Genomic DNA, 20,737 nt, shown 5'->3' on the forward strand with positions numbered 1-20,737 from the left:
AAATAATTCTTAGACAGCATTCCCTGATACTTTACATAAAAAGCATGCTATAAAGTACATTACATTCAAACATTTTCAAACTATTTTTTGCCTGTAAACTTATTAGTCATTAAAACTTTGTGTCAGTTTTGCTAAACTATAATAGGCCATTTAGCCTAACAGTTTTTAAATACAAAAGGAAAACTTTTGAGCATGGCAGATACTGGGCATTGTGAATATAACTTAGGAAGTTTGTTTTTGGTACTGGGGACAGGACTATGAATTTGAGCATATGAATTCCCTTGCAGTTTTGTTGTATTACCCATACAGACATGTTGATTTATACAAAAGTAAAAAACAAAAACTTGCTGCTAATACAGAACAAACTTTGCTTTAAGTCCTGTTGATGCTGTTCGACTATTCCAATGCAAACCACACCATCTAATCTAATCCTTATAATACGAAATACTTCTGTCCAATAAAGAGTAAAAACCTGGTTGATAATAAGGCATTCTCCTTTGAAGCTCTGGTAAATGTTCAGTCAAGTGATCATATGGAAACTGTGCTATTTATATCCCAAACAGAATGTACTGTATATTGCATATAGAACTAATCCAATTTAAAAATGTTTGTGACAAAGCAGCTTACTGTTACTTCAACCTAAAATTAGAATTAAAAATTTGATGGTTCTGTTGGTCTATAGTCTAATCATGAGAATACTAATAAACTGAAGTGTAATAATCAGCTTTTCAAGGAAAAGCATTCACTTCACCCAGTGGTGCAACTACCCATGGTGCAGGAGGCCTGTAGCGCAGGAGGCCTATGGTGACCAGGTCCCCAGTGTTTTTGCTGGACCACTTTTATCACTTCTTACACAGTTTTTAAATGAGCCATGGTGCAAGGTACAATAACTTTCATACACTTGGTTATGACATGGCTAAAATGCATAAAGAAATTGTACAGTCATTTTTTATTGAGTCCTTCAAGGTATTTATTTATTTATTTATTGATTGGTTGGGGTGGGGTGGGGTGTTGGGGTGGGGTGGGGTGGGGTGTTGGGGTGGGGTGGGGTGGTGGGTGGGGTGTTGGGGTGGGGTGTTGGGGTGGGGTGGGGTGTTGGGGTGGGGTGTTGGGGTGGGGTTGGGTTGGGGTGGGGTGTTGCTCATAAGATCTTAGTTGAACCACTGAGTTCACCTAACAAACTGCACTTGGTTTATTAACTTGCACATACATGATAAGAGATTTTGAGACGAGTTTGTATTTTAAATGGTGTAGCTTTGTTTTTGTTTGCTTGTTTGTTTGTTTGTTTGTTTGGTTTTTTTGCAGAGTCTGCTTGGGACTTTTCTAAAGAAAATCAGCCATCCACATGCAATGCGAACCAAGAACAAAGTCCATCCTTTCAGTCCTTTAATGAGGTGGACCACATTGTCTCAGTTCAAACCCACTGTTAAAAGCAACATTTTCCTTTCTTTGAAGGATGACTTCCCTGTTCCAGTGTGGCTCCATGCGCATCTATATATCTTCATTGTGGAGCTCAGGCTGCTCTTTCTCAGGCTGCTCGCCTCCCCCCCCCTGCTGGACGGAATGGTTGCAGTTGGTCTTGTTGCCATCTGTGTTGCCATGGCCCCCGGCACTGCCCAGCCGTGAGGAGGCCACCACTGCTTTGACGGCAGCCTGACAAGAGACCAAAGCAAGATGTTTATCTGCATATAGAACCAGAAATTTGTAATTTTTTTTATTCTTGACATCTCAGAACATGCTACAGTATGCTTCAGGTGGAAAGAATATGTGCTGAGTATACCTGAGTATCCCCATGAGTAAAAAGGAGGTGACAATTTCAGTACAGTACCAGAAATTCAGATAAAATAAACATTTGAAGTGTATCGGAATTTAAAAACCTCATTCAAGAAGCTTTTAGTTAATAAGAGTAAAAATTATAATAAAATTGAACCTGTAACTTAATGCTTAATGTCAGACTCAGCATACATTCTGCAAATATTTTAATTGTGTTTTTGTGTGATATTTCAATTTCAGGGGGTTGAAAATGAGGACATGCTATAAAAGGTTACTATTTAAGATTACTATTTTGCACAAGGTTATGCTGCTTTGCATCTTTTGTTTTGAAATAAAGTTTGGATTTTTCTGAGCCAACCCAATCTGTGTAATATTCAGTTAAAGCTCTAGAAAGTCAAAATATTTTAAACGCATAAAATATCAGAAAATCAAATCTCATCCTCATAAAATCTCAAAAAATACTGAAACTCAAGTTTAAACCTAAAAATATGTAATATCATTATATACCCTTAATGAGTACGTGAGCCACTGAGTATAAATCTCCCAACCTTGAGCTTTCTCCGGGCATTGAACTCCTGGAGCTTCTTCTGAGCTGTGTCCATATGGGTGAAGTTAGCAGCCTTCCCAGTCACCCAGGGGTGCTGCAGAGCCTGCAGCGTTGTCAGACGCTTCTTTGGATCCTGGACAATCAGTTTCGTCACCTGAGGACAGGGGAAATGCTGTTGATATGAGCAATGCAAGAGTAATACAGAAAAATGCTCCACTTCCATATTTTTTTTCCTTAAATTCACATTTCTGATCCTTATCTGTGACATCCCATTCTTTCAGATCTAAAGAGCATATGGAATGAAGGTCCTTGTGCTCTTGGAATTGTCTCACAGTGAGGAAGAAACATGTTCACTCACCAGGTCCTTGGCATTGAGAGACACGTTATCCCACCAGGGGGAGACAAATTCATATTCACAGTTAAGGATGCGCTTAAACATGTACTGGTCCCCTCTGTCATCAAAGAACGGCTCAAAGCCACACAGTCTGTGAGAAGAGAAACATTCAGCGTTAAACAATCATGAATGATAAACCTCTCTCTACATTACTAAGCTGTAAGTGACAGAATATTCATGTTTAAATTGTAATACCTGTCCAATAGATAAGGCAGAAGTTAATTAACTGCACATTGTATAATTCTATTGTTTTACAAAATAAACACTTTTGACAAGCTTTCAGAACTGTATAATTTTTGCTGTAAATTAGATTTATATCATTTGTAAAATCAGATAACCAATATCCCAGAAATCAGATACTTGAGATACCTATTTACCATTTGACATACTAAATGCCATAAATGTAAAAGTAAATTTTAAGTAGAGAGTGAAATTTACCCATTTCCTAAACTAATAATACAAGATGAGAGCAAAATATTGTGGAAAACCAGATTACCAAATAAACTGGTAAAATCACATGTCTACTTAGAGGTATGTGGCTAAGTATAGCTAACTAAGCAAGCCTGGCTAACTTACGAAGTCTTCCTTCTTTCATTCCTTATTGACAACTGAGTAGAATTGTGAAACCAAAACAAACAATGGAATGAAATTAACATGAACACAACTAGAGAGCAATTGCAATCTAATATTTGTGTTTCCAGCTAAAAGTAACAAGACCCAATAAGGTACACACTAGAGATTATCCTTAAAATGTATATAATACTACACTGCAGTACAGGAGCAATGCTGTTCTTTTATTTCTGTGTCATTTATAGCAGTGTTTCTCAATGTTTTTTTTTTTCTTCTCAAGTTTATGTACTAATCTGATGACAGACATTTAATTTGGAGAAAGGACTTTTAAGTAAGAGCAGGAATCATGGGTGAATATATGTAAATTATAACTTTTTTCATTATCATACACTTTTGTGACTTTTAAAAGTGCAAATTCTCTCAATCATGACCGTTATCAAACAAAAAACTAGTTAAACATTCTGTGCTTGACTGATTAGACTGTTTATCTGTAACGCTGAACAAGCACAGAAAGACGCTTGTGGATCTTAAAAACAAAAGTTGGTTTAATGAGAGAACGAAGTCAGGGCAAATCCAAAAACAGTATTCAAAAACAGGCAAAAGTCAAAAACCAGAAAATACAAAAACACAGGCAACCAGAGCAGAAAGGGCAGATCCAAAAACAGTATCCAAAAACAGACAAAAGTCAAAAACCAGAAAATACAAAAACACAGGCAACCAGAGCAATAAGGGCAAATCCAAAAGAGAAACAATCGAGAAACAGGCAATGGGTTCAGTACACAGGTCATGAAAATAGAAGATAAACACTCAGTAACCAGTAGTGTGGCAATACCTCACAAAGAGGAGAACAAACCAGGAACCTTCCAAGGTCTAAGGCAAACGGGTACAGTGTGTTGAATTAGTGTTCAGGTGACTGAGAACGAGGCAGAGGTCTGTGATTGGTGGAAGGGATGATGTCATGAGGATTGGGATTCTGGGAAATGAAGTCCTGGAGCATGTTAGGCAGGGGAGGAGGACCTGGAGGCATGACATTATCCAAAGGATATTTGTAGAACTTTCTTGCTGCTCCACTCAGCAGTGCAAACGTGGCCCAAAACTGACCCAAAATGTGTCCAAATATAGCCTAAATATCTAAAACAGGGTTTAGTTATAGCACATTTATTAAAATAATCTCTGCATCTAACAAATCTTCTAAAAACACATACCACTTGTGAATACTGTTATCGCCCTTGTAAAATTAATCTTTTAATTGATAGTTTTGATTTACAGACATCGTTTTTTCTTGTGATATTACATGCACACTTGTCCTCCTTTAGGTTTAGAATGGACAGCGTCACTACCAGACAAGCCGTGCTCTTCTGCTGCTTCCCTTAAGGCCTGAGTACATCGATTGTATAAATATAAACAAACATGAACAAACACAAACATTTCGTTGGTGTAAGAGTTTAGAATGTTTTGTTCCCATTCACTCTAGTTCATTTTAGTTCTTTTTCAGAACATTCTATGGACAAATGCAAACATTAGAAGGTTCATGTTTGTCCTGTCAGTGTGTTCTGGCCTTTAACTATACGTACCTGTGTGTCTTTGAGTTACCAGCTATTCAACACTAGGATCGATATAAATTCATAAGATGATACATTCATAAGACAAATTCATTTTCAAACCTTTATCAGAACCTGTGAGTGAAATAAGCGCATTTGAAAACAGCAGTTTTGCTGGTTGCCATAGTGACCCCACTTAAAATCACTACTTTTAAATGCACTTTCACTGTAGCAATCAAACTCTTTTCAGACTTTTCTACACAGTTTTACCACTACTGTTTTTCTTGAGCTTTGTGCGAGGATTGGGGTGATGCTGCCCCTTTTCTTTCGTTTTGGGAAGAGACGAATGACCTAGTGGCCCACCTTTAGTTTAATAAGATATTCCCTCAGTTGTTGTTTTTATGATGGTGGTGGAGTCCACTGTCTAACATGTAAGTCCAAAATCTCAGGTGTTCAACTGAGTTAAGATCTGATAACTATGATTTACATAATTTTTGTACTCATCAAACCATTTAGTGACCCCTTGTGCCCTGTGGATAGGGGCATTTTTATCCTGGAAAAGACAGTCACATCAGGATAGAAATATTTCATCACAGGATAAAGTTGATCAGTCAGTACAATGTTGAACTGATTTGCCACCAGACCTACTGTAGGGGTCAAGCATTCAAGTCCATACTGTTCTTTTGGTGCATGCCACACATGCACTCACCCATGGCTCATCTGACTATATCACTATTTTCCACATATATGTAGACCAGTGCCTATTATTTTTGCACCACTGAGCTCTCAAATGTGCATTCTTCTTTGTAAATGAGGGGTTTATGAGTTGGCACGGAACCCTACTTCAATATCTCTCTCTATGTTGTTGTCATTGGACTGGTCTTGCTTGTCACAAATTATGTTCTGTCCATCAGCAGAATGCAGAAGAAACCTGGATTCATCTGACCAGGCAACTTTTTTCCACTATTCAACATGCTTTCTTGTTCTTCACTAACAACATTGCCATCTGACATCGTCTTCCACTGTTGCAGCCCATTCAAGACAAAGTGGTGCATTTTGAGAAAAGCTGTGGCTTGGAATTAATTGCTTGACAAACAAACAACTCAGTCTACAATTCTTATGTTATTAACACAATTGCTAATCTATCTATAAATAAGAGAGTTTACAGAGATGGTCACATGATTTTCTTTATCTCTCCAGCTTGTCCGTGGTATGTAACATGGAATTCATGCTAGTCACACAAGTGTCTCTCTGTCTTGTCAAAGTTACATTACACAGACTTTTTCATTCAAACATCTGAGGCTGTTCAGAGCAGTCTTGTTAACAGAGAGAGTCCTGACCGAGCACATCACTTATGGAAGAATAGCTTAAAATGGGGAAGTTGTCACTTACAAGATGTATGTGATAACTCCCACAGACCACATGTCAACTTCAGGCCCATAAGCACATCCCCGGAGGATCTCTGGAGCTGGAAGAGACAAACAGAACCAGAGGAGAAAGGCTGGAGAAAAGGAAAGGGAGTTGTCCATGTTTTGCTTTCTACTCTTTTGGGAGTTTGTGGAAACCAGATGGCCTACAATGAATGGGGGCCTTATTAACAAGCTCACCACAATATCCAGGGGTTCCACACACTGTCTTCATTGTCGCCTGATCATCCATGATTTTAGATAGACCAAAGTCAGCTGAAATCAAAACCACATCAGAAATGTTTACGAAAAAATGACCCTCTGCAGTCCAAGTAGGAATTCCTCAGGTTGCATCCCCACAGCCTACTTTGCTAACAAGGAATATCCCATCAAGACACAGTTCCTTGGTGAAACAGAGAGGCATATGCATACCTATTTTCAGAGGAGCATCTGGCGCTGAGGTGGAATACAGGAGATTCTCGGGTTTCAGATCCCGGTGAACAACACCGTTTTCATGCAGGTACTGAAAAAAGAGATTCGGGCGGGTGGCCTGCTGTTAATCTCCAGTACCTTGCGCTGTTTTTACAGGCACCTGCGTGACTCCAAACAACAAATTCTCACACATTTATGTGAACTAATGTGTACATCAATCTGAAGGATCAATTAAAAGAAGAATATTTGTGAACATGTGCAGTGAATAGATTTATAATAGCTGAGAGTGATACCCAACACATTTACAAAGAGAATGTTGTTCTTCTTGTTGTTTTTCTTTTGCCCACATCCTATTTTTGTTTCTAAATTTTCCTACAAGGTTCAAAATTTCTGTGGTGTTAGGTAGTCATAATTCATTTTTACATGAGCATTTTCCGACCTCTCTTCACCGCTTAGAATTAAATACTCACACAGTGCTTAAAGTAGTCTTGGGACACTCTCCGAATAGAATTTTCAAACTTGTTTATTTTTTACTTTTCAAGGTAAGGTTATTATTTAGTCTTTTGTATCCGTCAGAAAAGTTTTGACAACCTGTAAAAACAATTAGGTTTATGAAGTGAAACTCAAAATGATTCAAACATTACTCAAACTCAAACATTAGTGGGATAAACATTAGAGTCCCTTTTGTTTATGTAGGGTACTATTTAGTATTTGTCTGCATGTCCCTTCTTTATGATGACAGATTAAAGTCTTCTAGGCACAGAGTGCATGAGTTTGCACAACTGATACTCAGTCAAGCTTATTGGGTTTTCTCTTTTGAATGGCCAAAACTTGAGAACTTTTGAACACTTCTTGTCTCTTTTCAAGACTGCTTTCATGCTTGATTTTGGAATTCATATATTTGTACTCAGACATCATGTAACCAAAAAACAATGTTTTTGACAGATTCAGATATTTTATCATTTTTTAGTTGGCTTTCGTGTAGTTTGACCCAAAACATTGATTGATATGTTGTAATATAGCTGAAATTATGTACTTTTAAAAAAAGGCAAAGCACAAATTTCCGTATACATTACCGAACATTATAATTCTAAAAAAACAAGTGATAATAGAGGTGTCCCAAGACTACTTCTGAGTATGTGTAAACAACCTCTGTTGTGATTTGCTGAACTGTATTGTGCCTCATTCAAAAATAGTCCAGGCTGAAACACGCCTGGGCAAAACTGCTATAGGATATATAAGAGGTTATATGTAAGTATTTAATGGCAAAGACGATTAATTCAAAACTGACTGTTTTTTTTTCAGCTTAGTTTACATATCTGCACTGTGTGGACTGGGCAGTGAATGGTATGAATAGAATTAAAATAAAGGAATTTGAAGTAATACGTAAACATTGTTAACCCCTTAATATCCCAGGCATATTACATACTAAGGCTTATTATTCAGTTACTACAGGGACTTCAAAGCAAACTGGCTGAGCTACTTTTAGGTTATAGAAGTTTGTAATAAAACTTTGGGCCTGCTAGTGTGCCCTGGTCATTTAAGGGGTTAAAGTTTCAAAACTTATCATTCACTCCCCAGTCCATACAGTCTATGTATGGAAACTAAGTTGCTAAGACAGCCCATTTTGAATTCACTGTTTTCTTGATGTCATGAGAACCAACTCCATATATGTGCCTTTTCAACCTCTAGCAGTTTAGCCCTGTCCATTCATGCTTAAGTTACAAGGAATGGTTCAGCTCCAAGTGCTTTTGAACAAGGCACAGTTTTGAAGGATAAACAGAGGTTGGAAAGTGGTCATGTAAAAATTTAACAGGACAATTTTGGTAAATAAAGCCACACAAATATTGAAAGATGACCTCAAGGGGAAATTAAAATAAAAAAGTAGGCTATGGGCTGTTTAAACTTTCTGACTGTATTAAAGATTACACAGGCACCTTAAGATCTGATGTTTGTAAGTTCTTAAATTTTTTCAGATGTCATTGGGGTCATACTGAAGGGAGAATGCATTTGAACTAAATGTAGTATACAGTTTCTGCAAATGACTTTTAGCCACATATTAAAAGGAAACACCTAATTTTTAAAATGTTTTTGTTCCAACCATATACCTGAACAGTTAGATCTCATTACTGAAATAAGGTGGTAATATGCCTGCCTATGCATTCCTACAGATAGTGCAGCCCTTGATATTCCAAGCCCTACTACTGTAAACATAAATGAACACTCTTAAAAATAAAGATGCCAAAAAAGTTTTTTGGAGCTATGCTATAGAACCACTTTTGGTTCACTAAGGAGCTCAGTTAAAACATCTGATTAAACTCAACTCAACCATAGTTAATTACTAGGTTTTGTAGGTTTGTTAGAGCAGAGGAATCACCAGAATCTCTCTTTGCTGATCTCTGAATCTTTCCTTGCTCAGATAGCGGTCACTTCAACCTCTCTACAGCCTCATTTCCTGCTTTATATATAACCAATTTTATCTACCCACCTTGTGGTCATCCTCCTGCAAAGAGAGTCATGCACTGAATTCAAGTGCTACCTTAAACTAATGAGAATTTTATTCTCCAAAACAGTGGGTCAGAGCATTATTAAGCTGCAAATTCAAATGAAACCCATCACAGTGTTTAGTTGAGCTGTTGCACTTCTTTGAGAGCAAATCTCTAATTGTGGAAGCTGGTTTTTATTTGATGTAGCAGAAAGCCTAGGTAGATAATTGATAACGTGTCGCAATAATTTAAATAAGTACCGAAATTAAGCAAATTGTTGTTGTTTTGGTCTCTTTCACATTTTTTTCTTGCTTCACCTTAATTTATCCATTCCTTTTGTATAACCACTCTAATCCATGGTTAGTTCAAAACATATTTACAATACAAAAGACTACACTTAATTATAGGTCAAAACAAACACAGCACCAACTTATTTACTACAGACATACACACATACATACTTTGAATGCTACTTGGAAAGATTTAAATGTAGATTTCAGGTCTGGCAAAAATACTAGGGAACATGCAAATGAAACAAAGAAACCCTAGTGCATGAAATCTGCTCTCTGTTAGAGAAGAAGTGTAACAATGCTCCAGTTTGGCAATATTTTAGTTTTATATTTGGTTTTTCCAACCAACATGGAGAACCACAGGATATTAGCAGCATCGTATGACATCTTTTGTCATCAATTTTGACATCAATTGTGTTATTTTAATTAATTTGAGTTGGCAGATTTACTTCTTAAGTGTTTGTTTGATCAATGTATGCTTGTTAAGTAAAACTCGAACTCTTTCCCATTGCCTCCAGGCATCACCTATTTATATATTCTTTTACTTGTTTTACTCACCCTTATCGTGTTGTTTATTAATTTCTTCGTCTACATTATTGTTGGCTATAAGGGCAAGTTACCATGCACCCTGCTGCTGAGTGTAATTCTACATCAGCTCAGTAGCACAGTAACAGCTTAATGAATTATGCAAATCTAACTTAAACCTCACATTTTGTTTTTATTCTACTTTTATTAAAAACATATTATTCAACTAAGCATCCTAAAAGCTACTTAACACACTTTTGTGGAACCACTAAAGATGACATTTTTAAGTAAATCTGACCTTTCATTTTTGGGTAATACAAAAAATAATCAGTCCACTTAACTAGAACTTACTCAAATCACTACTGTGATTTGCTTGAGTTCATCAAATACATATTACTCAATGAAGTATCTTAAAACTACTAAAGCTAAACTAAATCTACTTAACACAGTTGTGAGGAACCACTTGGCATAACATTTTTGAGAAAATCCAACGCTTCATTTTTTTGAGTGTAAGGCTTCATAACTTCATAACTTTCATACCTTTAGATCATGATGATATTGTACAAGCTTAGTTACAGGCAAATTTTCCCAATGTTTTCTCTAATAGGACAAACAGCTTTACTGAACACTGTAATGTATTTAAAAAGTTTTACAGAAAAGTTTTAATACATAACCATTTGCATTAACACTGTAATAGTGGGAAAATTCTGAGGAAGTAGCCTAAGCGTAAACTCAACCACTCTTTTTCACAAATAAGCTCCCTGGACAATGGAAATAAATCTGCTTTCGGAAAACAATGTTATAGCGTGCTGCTTCCATACCATAAGACAAAGCATAAGGTATTAAAGGAACAATGACTAGGAGGGCCTTCATTGTGTTAACAGCAAAGGAGTACAGCAGCGACATGGTTTTATAGGGCTCTTGCCAATGTCTTGGATAAGAGTGTTACCACGGAAACTTCTTAAACACAGAAGCACGAACCAGAAGAAGTCTGCCTGTTTACAGTGGAACTGCATATGGCTGCCTACATGCTATCTGCAAGAGTTAGTGACTGAGGTATCAGGGTGCAAGGAGAATTTCAACAAAATACTTCAGTAAGAAATACTGACTGAACATAATGGAAATTATTTATGAATTACATTATTATTGCATACAACAATTATAGGTATATATTATAAATCATAAGTTCTATGAATTAATTAACTTTAATGTTTAAATCTGTGTCTGTTAAAGGAGATCAACACAGCCTGTTACTGGAGAAACATTTTTCTGGTATGAATTTTCAGGTTTATCTTAATATCTGTAAGTATAGAACACTATCCATAAAATAACCAAAAGCACACATATCCAACATACAGCCTACACCAGCTTCTGGGTATGTTAGCAGTCCAGCCACAAGCTGGGACTTTTCTGGAAATAAACAGTTCAGTGTGAGAATTACAGTATTCACACCAATTATGATGACATGCAGGAGTGTTATCTTTTTGTGCCATCCAATGGGAATTCTTCCTTCCTATGTAAAACTCAGTGGAGCTGACACACATAAGGTAACTTATTCTTTCTCTCTGTCTCTCTGTCTCTCTCTCTCTCTTTCCATCTTTTTTCCACTCTCTCTCTCTCTCTCTCTCTCTCTCTCTCTCTCTCTCAAGAGGGTCATCATATAAACTCCCCATAAGCTCCCCCTATTGTCAGGGTATGGTTCTACATTTTGCCCAAACTGCAACACTTTTTTGACTTTAAATGACAGCCTTGGGTCAATGAATGCACAGTTCACCAATACAGAGGCCTAAGAGCTGCATCTATAATGAAAAACAACTGTAAAGCGGTTTACCAAAATGAAAAATAATGACAATCTAGTTCAGTTATGATCCGACATTACAATTATTGATTCTTATAATAACTCTGTATCTCAGTATGGTTAAGTCATTTATCAGAGAAAATGTGAAAAAGCACAACCTTTTTTCATAACAACAAACATCTCAAAGCTAGAAATAAGAAACCCAGCATGTCTCTGACTTCAAACAGCGACTGTAAAGAATTTCCACTCCAAAGGTGTGGGTTTCCTATTATTCCAAGCCAACCAGATTGGCAAAATCTACACTGGGACCTCCAGATGGCTGTGGTGTAAGGATATAATGATTCTGATATCAAGAAATAAAAAAAATGTTTGCAACACTGCATCTTAATTAAAAACTGTATCACTGATATGGATCTCTAATTTTCTGTCTTTCTAGGAAACCACTGTCAGTGGTCAAAACTAGGCATCTGACTGCATTCTATTTAAGTAAAGTGGGGAGAGAGTGAGGGGGGGCTTATGCTTATGGGGCCTGTTTTGTTAAAGGGCTGGCACAGCAGGCATCAAGCAAGTTCTATTTGAGAACTGTTCAATCAAGACATTCATAAAACTGTTGAAAATCAAATCAAATCTTGACCTCAGAATCAAAAATTGAATCTATTTTGAAAATATGTGTATCATTACATCCTTACTGTGATGTAATGTGTGCAAGTACACACTCAAATACAAAGCAGAGCCAGAACCTGTGAAAAATCCCAGCACAACTACACCAGACAAAATGCAGCAAGAAATAAAAAAGATGTGTCACTTCTAAAGGGGGCGGCAGCATTAACGCCACTGTTCTGTTGCTTAGTTCTGTGTGACCCAGTAGGAGCCAGAAAGGCATTTGCTTTATTGCAGGCTGCCAACTCTCCTAGCTGAAAGCCATGCATGAGAAATATGCCCACTGTCTTACTATCTCATCTCCCTGGCAACAGAGATCCTCAGCAAAATCAGGGCCATCAAGCGAGAACGCATTTGGAAAAGGTAACATATGAAACTGTGTAAGCTATTGTACATACACGTACACACGGATATTGTTTCTGTGACCTGACATCTGTCTCTGTACGTAGGTACTTAGTATGTATGTATGTAGTCCAGCAGAAAAAGTCTTGCATGGCTATGAAGTGAAAGTGATACAACAGCATGTTGTGCAATGGAGATGAAAAGGACTATAAGGAGCCTCATTATAGTTCTGCTAGTAAACAAAAATGGGGGAGAGAGAAGGCGAGGGAGACAGACAGAGAGAGAGAGAGAGAGAGAGAGAGAGAAAGAGAAGAAAGTGTGGTAGAGGAATAAGAGATAATAGCCATCTGAGCCATCTGATCACCTCTCAGTGGGGAGTGAGTAACAGCACTTGCATTACCAACTGCTGAATTAACTCATTTTGAATCTTCATCTGAGACGCTTCAGAACAGTCCTAAAGGACTGAGTTCTTTTCAACCATCTAACAATGTAAACCTCAAAATTTACAACCCTTGAGAATTTAAAAGCATCTTCAGAGAAATCCAGTCATTTGAGTGGGTGCATATAGAGCACAAGCCACTCCCACCCCCCATTTCACTCTGCTATGACACATCCAGATGCCTAGTTTCAATCAATAGCAGTTTCCACAAAAGACAGCAAATGAGAAACTCAGAAGAGAGGCATATCGGCAATACAGTCATAAATGTATAAAGTTTCGAACATTCATTTTGTAAATTTTCAATACCCTATTAAAATCACTACACCTTTATCCAGGACTTAATTTAATACTGTAAAAGTTAAGTCAACTCATATTTTACTGTTGACAGAAGATCTAGAGACAAGCAGAAACAGCATGTCCTCTGATGGTTAACCATTATCCATTTAAAAAATATACTATACATTTTATGTAAACAACCTAAATGGAAAATAGTTATCTCATCTGACATTCATCTTAAGCTCTGGCATTTCTAATTCTTATCAGCCTTAAAGTTCTTTTGATACATTTTAGTGGTTTTAACCAAATGAGTCCATCAGAAGAGTGAACCAACTACAAAGTGCTTTAGATACACTGATGTCACTCACCGCCACGGCCTCCAGGACTTGTTTGATAGCATCTGCTGCATCTCGCTCACTGTAGTAGCCCTTCTCCACCACCCTGCAAGAAGAAAAGCCTAATTTTTTAGGCTAAAAATTATTCTATATTGAACAAGGAGTGTTAAAAAGCTGGCTGAGCCCTTTTTCCAATTTTCACGTCACCATTTTCCAGCCTCAGTGTGAGCTGGTGAGTCAGCCACGCCTCAGCATACCATGAGAAATGAACGGAGACACTTATATCAATTGTTCCTGAGAAAAAGCCTTTTGAAAAGTGACCCATGTTTGATAGATATGCATTAGCTGTGGTTTATGGATTTAGATTTGGAAAATGAAAGTAAGCTTGTGTGCAGTAGTACAGTTCAGGCGTCTGTAATCTGTGTGGCATATATTATGATGTAGGCATACAGTAAGACACAGAGCCATAATTCTGCTGAGAGAAGTGCTCTTTTATTAAACACCAGCAGAAAGGCACATACAAACGTCACCACCAGCCATAGGCATCCACCCCATTGTTGCCAAAACCCAAAACAAACTATCCATACCCTGCGGCACAAAACAACACAATGAACACATACACATACCTTCAAACCAAAAAACAGCGACATTAGCAACGTAAATGTCCCCTTTTACAGGGAACATGTGCTTCCCATAGGCCTCCTCATGTGCCCCACAGACATGCCTCCCTAGCCTCTCACTGCGACACACGGCAAGTAGCGGTACACTACAATATATGACATATTTAAGGCTTTCATAATGTCATATAGTGGATGTTGGAGAGAGAATTGCTGTGTAACTGTTCACTTGCAAGTATTTATACTGTAAATTAGTGTAAACCAGGGGTTCTCAATCTCAGTCCTGCTGACCCCATGTTCTGCACATTTTTGTGTTTTCCCTACTCTACAGATGGGACCCAGCCCACAAGGAACCTGTTAATTAGTTGATGGGCTGAATCACGTATGAGGTCAAGTGTGGGGTTGCCAGGATTAGGATTGGGAACCCTGGGGTAAATCAAGGCACTTGTATTTTATGGATAAAATCTATTTCTTAGAAAAATGATGAGAAAATGTTTGCATATTATCTATGTTATGTCAAGTGTCAAGATAAACAGCACATAATCAGACTTAGAATCGAATTAGAAGGGTTGTCAGGATATGTTTGGATATGTTATGTGGTGAGGCTCCAATGATAAATACAATGCCCTAAGAGAACTAACCTGTCAAACAACTCTCCTCCAGTGACAAGCTCCAGGACAAGATTGATCTCTGAAGGTGTCTCAAAGATCTCCTTTAGCTTGATCTGACATAAAATAAAATGAGAGAGAGTAAGTGAGTGAGTAAGAGAGAGAGAGAGAGAGAGAGAGAGAGAGAGAGAGAGAGTTAGTTTTAATAACTAAACGCCCCAAAGTAAGTGGGGAGCAGTCCATTTACCCTTCTTACAAAATCAAAACTATTAATTTTTAGTAACTTTTTATTCAGAGTCATCAAAATTGTTCTATAAATGTCATGTAAATAAAATATTTTCAGTGGAAAGTGTTTGAAACAAGGTTTACCTTTCAATGCATATGCTGTTTTTATAAAAATTGATTAATCTGGCTCAAATTTTTAAAAACAATAAAATATTTAGAAACAATAAAAAACAACCATACGTCCCCCCTATAAAACTCCGAGGTGGATAGTAGAGACCGGCTTTAACTCTGCAGATGTAATTTAATACAAGTGAGTATATAACATTTAAGAGTCTGACATTTAATCTTACTTCTTACTGTATATTTTTATGAAACTGAGACTAATACAGTTTCTATAATTCTAAATGTCATTATAGTTGCTATGATGGTGTGTGAATTCAAACAGCAAAGAACATTAGAGAACCACACAGGAGTAAGGTTAAGATGTACTTTACATTTAGACTCACTATATTTGGATGAGAAAGGCGAAGTAGCACTCCAATTTCTGTTCGTACAATCTTCTTGTCAACCTGGGAGGAGAGCAGGTGGAGTAAATTGGTTTATTGGCTGAGACATCATTTATGAGTAACAACCCCAGTTACAGCAACATTATAACAACTTTATAAACAATGAATAGTATTCCGATGACGCCATAATCACGCTACCACTATTTTGGTAGGCAAGTTTATTCAGCAGTGCTGTGGTGGTTTGTAATGAGATAACAAGCCATGACAGATCCAGCAAAGGCAGTAAAACATGTTTTTAAAAAACACTAAATATCATTTTATATAGTATTTACCAATATATTAAGTGTATTGACTAGATGTCATTTGATTTGTTTTTGTAGTGACAACAAATGAAAGCTAAAATCTAAACAGCTGAGATTTCCCCCTGCATTATTATTTCCGTGTGCCAAACCACAGACTAGCATGCAAAATAGTATACAAAAAATAGAGAGTCAAGAGTTACAGCTTGCCTAGCAGCATGGCAACGAGGTCTTCTTAATGACGTAATAGAATACTATGATTTGAGCTATGGAAATTCAGTACAGTTGAAAGATTTGCTTTCATGACGGAGGTGAGTAAATTAAATTTCATTTGCATTGCATAATTAATTTACTTAATTAACAGTAATTTCAAAAAAAATGAATCCCGGCCTCTTCTTGCTACAAGTGTTATAATGCAAATGTAATGCATTATGAATGCGAATGTTTAGGCACCCCTGGCCAAATTACAATCTTTTTGATTTTTGAAGTGAAAAAAAAAGACAATTTCTGCAGCAAACTTGTTTAAATTCAGATTTTCTATGATTTTCACATCAGGGTGAAAATTGTGTGATTGTGTTTACTGCTTTTTTTTCACTTCAAATCAACAAATGAACAAAACTTGTAATTTGGCCATGGGTGCCCAAGTTTGTGCATATAACTCTTCTTTTTACAATGTTTTCTTCGCAACAGATATTTTCTTAACCTTTGTCATAAAAATCAATTAATTAATCATTTATCTTTTCTTTCATAAAAAAGAATGTGATTGGAAAGGTGGGAGCCCTCAGGTAGGATGTCATTTATTTTCCCCTAATGTTCGGAAATGGCTCTGAATATAACTCTTTAATCCAATACTGTTATTTTTTGTTTTATTTTTTCTAATATGTTAAAGTCAGCAAATAAATAGAAATTGTGCAATAAAATAAGCAGAAAAATGTCATATTTAAGTGTGTTTTCTGTAGAGGATGTGTTTTCACTTAGAATATCAACAAAAACTTTGGATATGGCTATATGTATTTCTGAAATTTAAATACCTGACACAAAACACACTTATAAATGAAGCCAATGGGCAGGTGATTTAGCGCCTGCCCACTTCTTTATATTATTCTGTAAGTGTAAGGCAATGTTTTTTCTATTCTTTTAAGTACAGGGAAATGTATAAAATGATTGTCTGTAGTAATTGCTTATTTGATTCAAATGTGGCAGATTAGTTTGAAAAACACAGGAATATATTGTGACATGTTAAGTGTGGGAATGTATGCATACAAGCAAACTGTTCTCCAGCCATCACTGATTGACAGCAATTACCTACAAGCCATCACATGGGAGAGAAAAGCGGCAAGGTTCTTCAAGTTCTCTGCAGCTAAAGGGGGAAAACTGATGAACTGTGAGCCCTCTTTCCCGCTGGGAAGTGAGAACAAAGGCAAGGAGAAGAAAGCATTCGTGTATCATGTAGAAAAATCTGTCAGCATACTCACAGTTTTCTTCAGCATTTTCACAGCATAGGGTTTCTGCGTGCCTTTCTGCCGACATTGGAACACCACGGACGTGGCTCCCCTGGAGGTGGTAGAACATCAGCATCAGGAAAGAACAGCACAGCAGCTTTTGAATCTTCAAGCTGATTCACAAAAGACAAATGTTCAGTTGAACACAGTAGTTGTCAAGAAGGAAATAATACTATAGATCCTGTACTACAGGCATTCCCAACCCAGACCTCTGGGCCCCTCAGACAGTCCACATTTTTGCTCCAACCCAAGTCGCAACAGGAATATGGACCTTCTGGGGGTCCTGAGGACCAAGTTGGGAACCACGGGATTAGGATATCTGCTGTAGGCCACACATTAGGTTTTGTTTATAAATCAGTTCAACACATCTAGGAGCCACATGTAGTTAGGAGGCACGTTGGCCTAATTGTTGGCCAATTAGGTCTAACCGCAAGACCCTTGTAGACCCCAATTGGCCTCTTATATGTAAGTATTTTTACCAACAGCCTGGCTGTGCTAGATTTTTCATTTCTTTAGACTGAAGTCTGGGAGCACAGTTTCTTTCATTATGAAAAAAGGCCAGTATTTGGTACCCTTTCGGCCTGCTTTAATTAGGGTCCAAGCACATAGTGCTTGGGACCATATTGTTTTTGTTTGAGTTTTTCTTATTATTCTTTTCCTCCGATAAAATGAATCGCCCAGATCAATTCGTAAGTCCTAGAGACATGAAACTTGGTCAATAGGTAGTAGTCCCTCCTGCTACCGCTATTACGCAACACAATGCGTTTGGTCCTATAACTAATAATAATTACAGGCAAAATGCATTTTTTCCTGATTCCTTGGGTCCAACAAAACAACTTTGTAATTTGGACCATTTAGCTCCGCCTAATTAGATTTTGAGCTAATTTGCATAATATGCAAAAACTACGTTTGCGAACTAGTCCTACAGGTTACACCCTATCCTGGTGTCAAAAAATTCAGCATAGCAAAACAGATTTTTAATTTTCTAAACAATATGGCTGCCATATGCTAATTAATCCTTCTGGAAAAATCAAAATAATTCTTATTTAATTGAAAAATCTATAACTCAAGAATCCTTCATCCAAAAAACGTAAACTTGACAGGCTTATTCCTAAGAAGACTCCGAGGAAGCTTATCAATTTTTGTGCGCATATGTCATTAGGGGGTGTTGTAAATGCTACATAGCTGTTTCTCAGCATCCGCATATCCGATCAAGTTGAAACTTTGCAAGTACCATCTATGACAAAGACTATAAGTGAATCTTTAAGGACACTTCGATATATTGAAATTTATGGCCGTCATTGGCCAATAAGCTTTCCGCAGACATTTGACAGGCTTACCATTGGCCAAACATCATGATACTTGACACCTGTCTCTATCTCACCGCCTTCTAACAACCTGTGAAGTTTCACAATATATGGCCACTGGGGGGCGCTATTAATGACAATCAAGTATATCTTGTACAGATTTTCATTTTTGGTCAAACAACTTAGATGACCTCATGCAGTACAGTGTTCCAAACAATTTTGTCATTATAAGTGTATTTAAAAAGTGCATAGTTTTTTTTTCAATCATTAATTGTTTGAAAATAGCACTTTTCGAACTAGTCCGTGAAATTTGAAGCTAACTTCTCAAAACTGGTCTAGAAATACTCTGTAGCCTCTCTAAGTAAATAATTATCCAGCACATTTTCAATTTTTTACTCATTGTGGTCCCCCTCCAGCACTGAATTATTGCGGCCATGACGTTGCTAGCTTAAATTGCTATAATTCATCAGTCATTGGTCCGATCATCTCAAAATTGCAAAAGTGTCTATATATTCTGATGTGGCTTGCAAATTTGATCCTGATTGGCCCATAGGGGGCGATTTAGCACTCAAAACCACTTAAAATCTTTAAAAATGTTATTACAACGATAATACAAAGTCTACAGATAAATAAGAGGTGTCGTTTTGATTTAGTTCACTCATCTGAATAACTTTGTAATTACATGTTATGTCAGAAATTGGACTCCTTGTCTGGTATTTTGAATTATTCATTTAAAGACTACAGCTTATTATAGGTCAAAAGGTCAATCTGAACAAAACTTGGTGAACATCTTTGATGAAGGTCCCTGATCAATTTTCATAACATGTGGAGACCTTTGGACCAATTCTGACCTACTTTCACTGAGGTCCTTTATGCTAAAAGGGCCCTTATGAGTGCATTGGGTCTCTTATGTCATGCTTGTCAAAGCCTTTAACATGAAGAAACAAAATACTTTGCAAACACAGACAGAAATTTTACCATTACTCATGTATTTTTGACATCTATGTTGATAATCTTTTGCATGTTCTACAAACCTTTGTAGATCAGTAAATTGAAATGTAAACATATATTAGGTTTAAAGCCCCCTGCTCATTGTTCATGACAAATGAAGGCCTGTTGATAAACTCAGGAATCTTTTCAGCCTCTCTGCCTAGAAGGCCTAAAACTCAGGACACAACAATCTCTATCTGAACATTGAGAAGACAAAGGAGATTGTTGTGGGCTTCAGGAGAACGTGCAAGCAGCATGCTCCTCTGACCATCAACGGTGCTGCTGCGGAGAGGGTGAAAAGCACCAAGTTCCTGGGCGTGCACGTCACAGAGGACCTCTCCTGGGCCAGCAACACAGCATCACTGGCCAGAAGAGCTCATCTGCGCCTCTACTTCCTCCGCAAACTGAGAAGAGCCAGAGCCCCAGCCCCCATCATGTGCCATCGAGGTACCATCAGAGGATCCTGACCAGCTGCATCACTGTGTGGTACGGCACCTGCACCGTGTGCAGCTGCAAGAGACTCAAGCGCATCATGAGAGCAGCTGAGAAGATCGTTGGCACCTCCCTCCCCTCCCTCCAAGAGATATACAGCTCCTGTCTCACCCGAAAAGCCCTCTGCATGGCAGGTGATCCCACTCACCCACTACACAGCTTCTTCAGCCTGCTGCCATCAGGGAGGAGACTGACAGCTTCATCCACCAGGCTGTCAGGATGCTCAACTCTCTCCCTACTTTGCCCCCCCTTCTGCCACCCCCACACACAAAGTTTAGACCCAAACGCAGGTTCCTGACCCCCACTCCCCAATACTGAACTCTGACATTCCCAGGGACTGTTACGCACCCATCACTTTCTGTTACGCACTCATCACT

General features: G+C 37.7%; 1 protein-coding gene across 2 annotated transcripts in view; it reads right to left on the reverse strand.

The window, feature by feature from the left end:
• Positions 1–1,134: 1,134 nt before the first annotated feature.
• camk4 (calcium/calmodulin-dependent protein kinase IV) overlaps positions 1,135–20,737 on the reverse strand; it is a 36,050-nt gene continuing 16,447 nt past the window's right edge. The window contains exons 3-12 of one of the 2 annotated variants that reach the window (XM_036580267.1): positions 17,545–17,623; positions 15,771–15,833; positions 15,073–15,155; positions 13,848–13,920; positions 6,664–6,754; positions 6,433–6,507; positions 6,218–6,293; positions 2,679–2,805; positions 2,322–2,474; positions 1,135–1,653 (exon numbers count right to left, since the gene is read on the reverse strand). In XM_036580267.1, the coding sequence (XP_036436160.1) occupies positions 1,492–1,653; positions 2,322–2,474; positions 2,679–2,805; positions 6,218–6,293; positions 6,433–6,507; positions 6,664–6,754; positions 13,848–13,920; positions 15,073–15,155; positions 15,771–15,833; positions 17,545–17,623 (982 nt within the window). In that variant the 3' untranslated portion in view covers positions 1,135–1,491. Of the gene's footprint in view, positions 1,654–2,321; positions 2,475–2,678; positions 2,806–6,217; positions 6,294–6,432; positions 6,508–6,663; positions 6,755–13,847; positions 13,921–15,072; positions 15,156–15,770; positions 15,834–17,544; positions 17,685–20,737 lie in introns of both variants that reach the window. The other variant, XM_036580268.1, reaches the window with a different exon arrangement.

This window comes from Colossoma macropomum, unplaced genomic scaffold (genome assembly GCF_904425465.1).
Source record: "Colossoma macropomum unplaced genomic scaffold, Colossoma_macropomum, whole genome shotgun sequence".
In the NCBI taxonomy this organism is placed as follows: domain Eukaryota; kingdom Metazoa; phylum Chordata; class Actinopteri; order Characiformes; family Serrasalmidae; genus Colossoma; species Colossoma macropomum.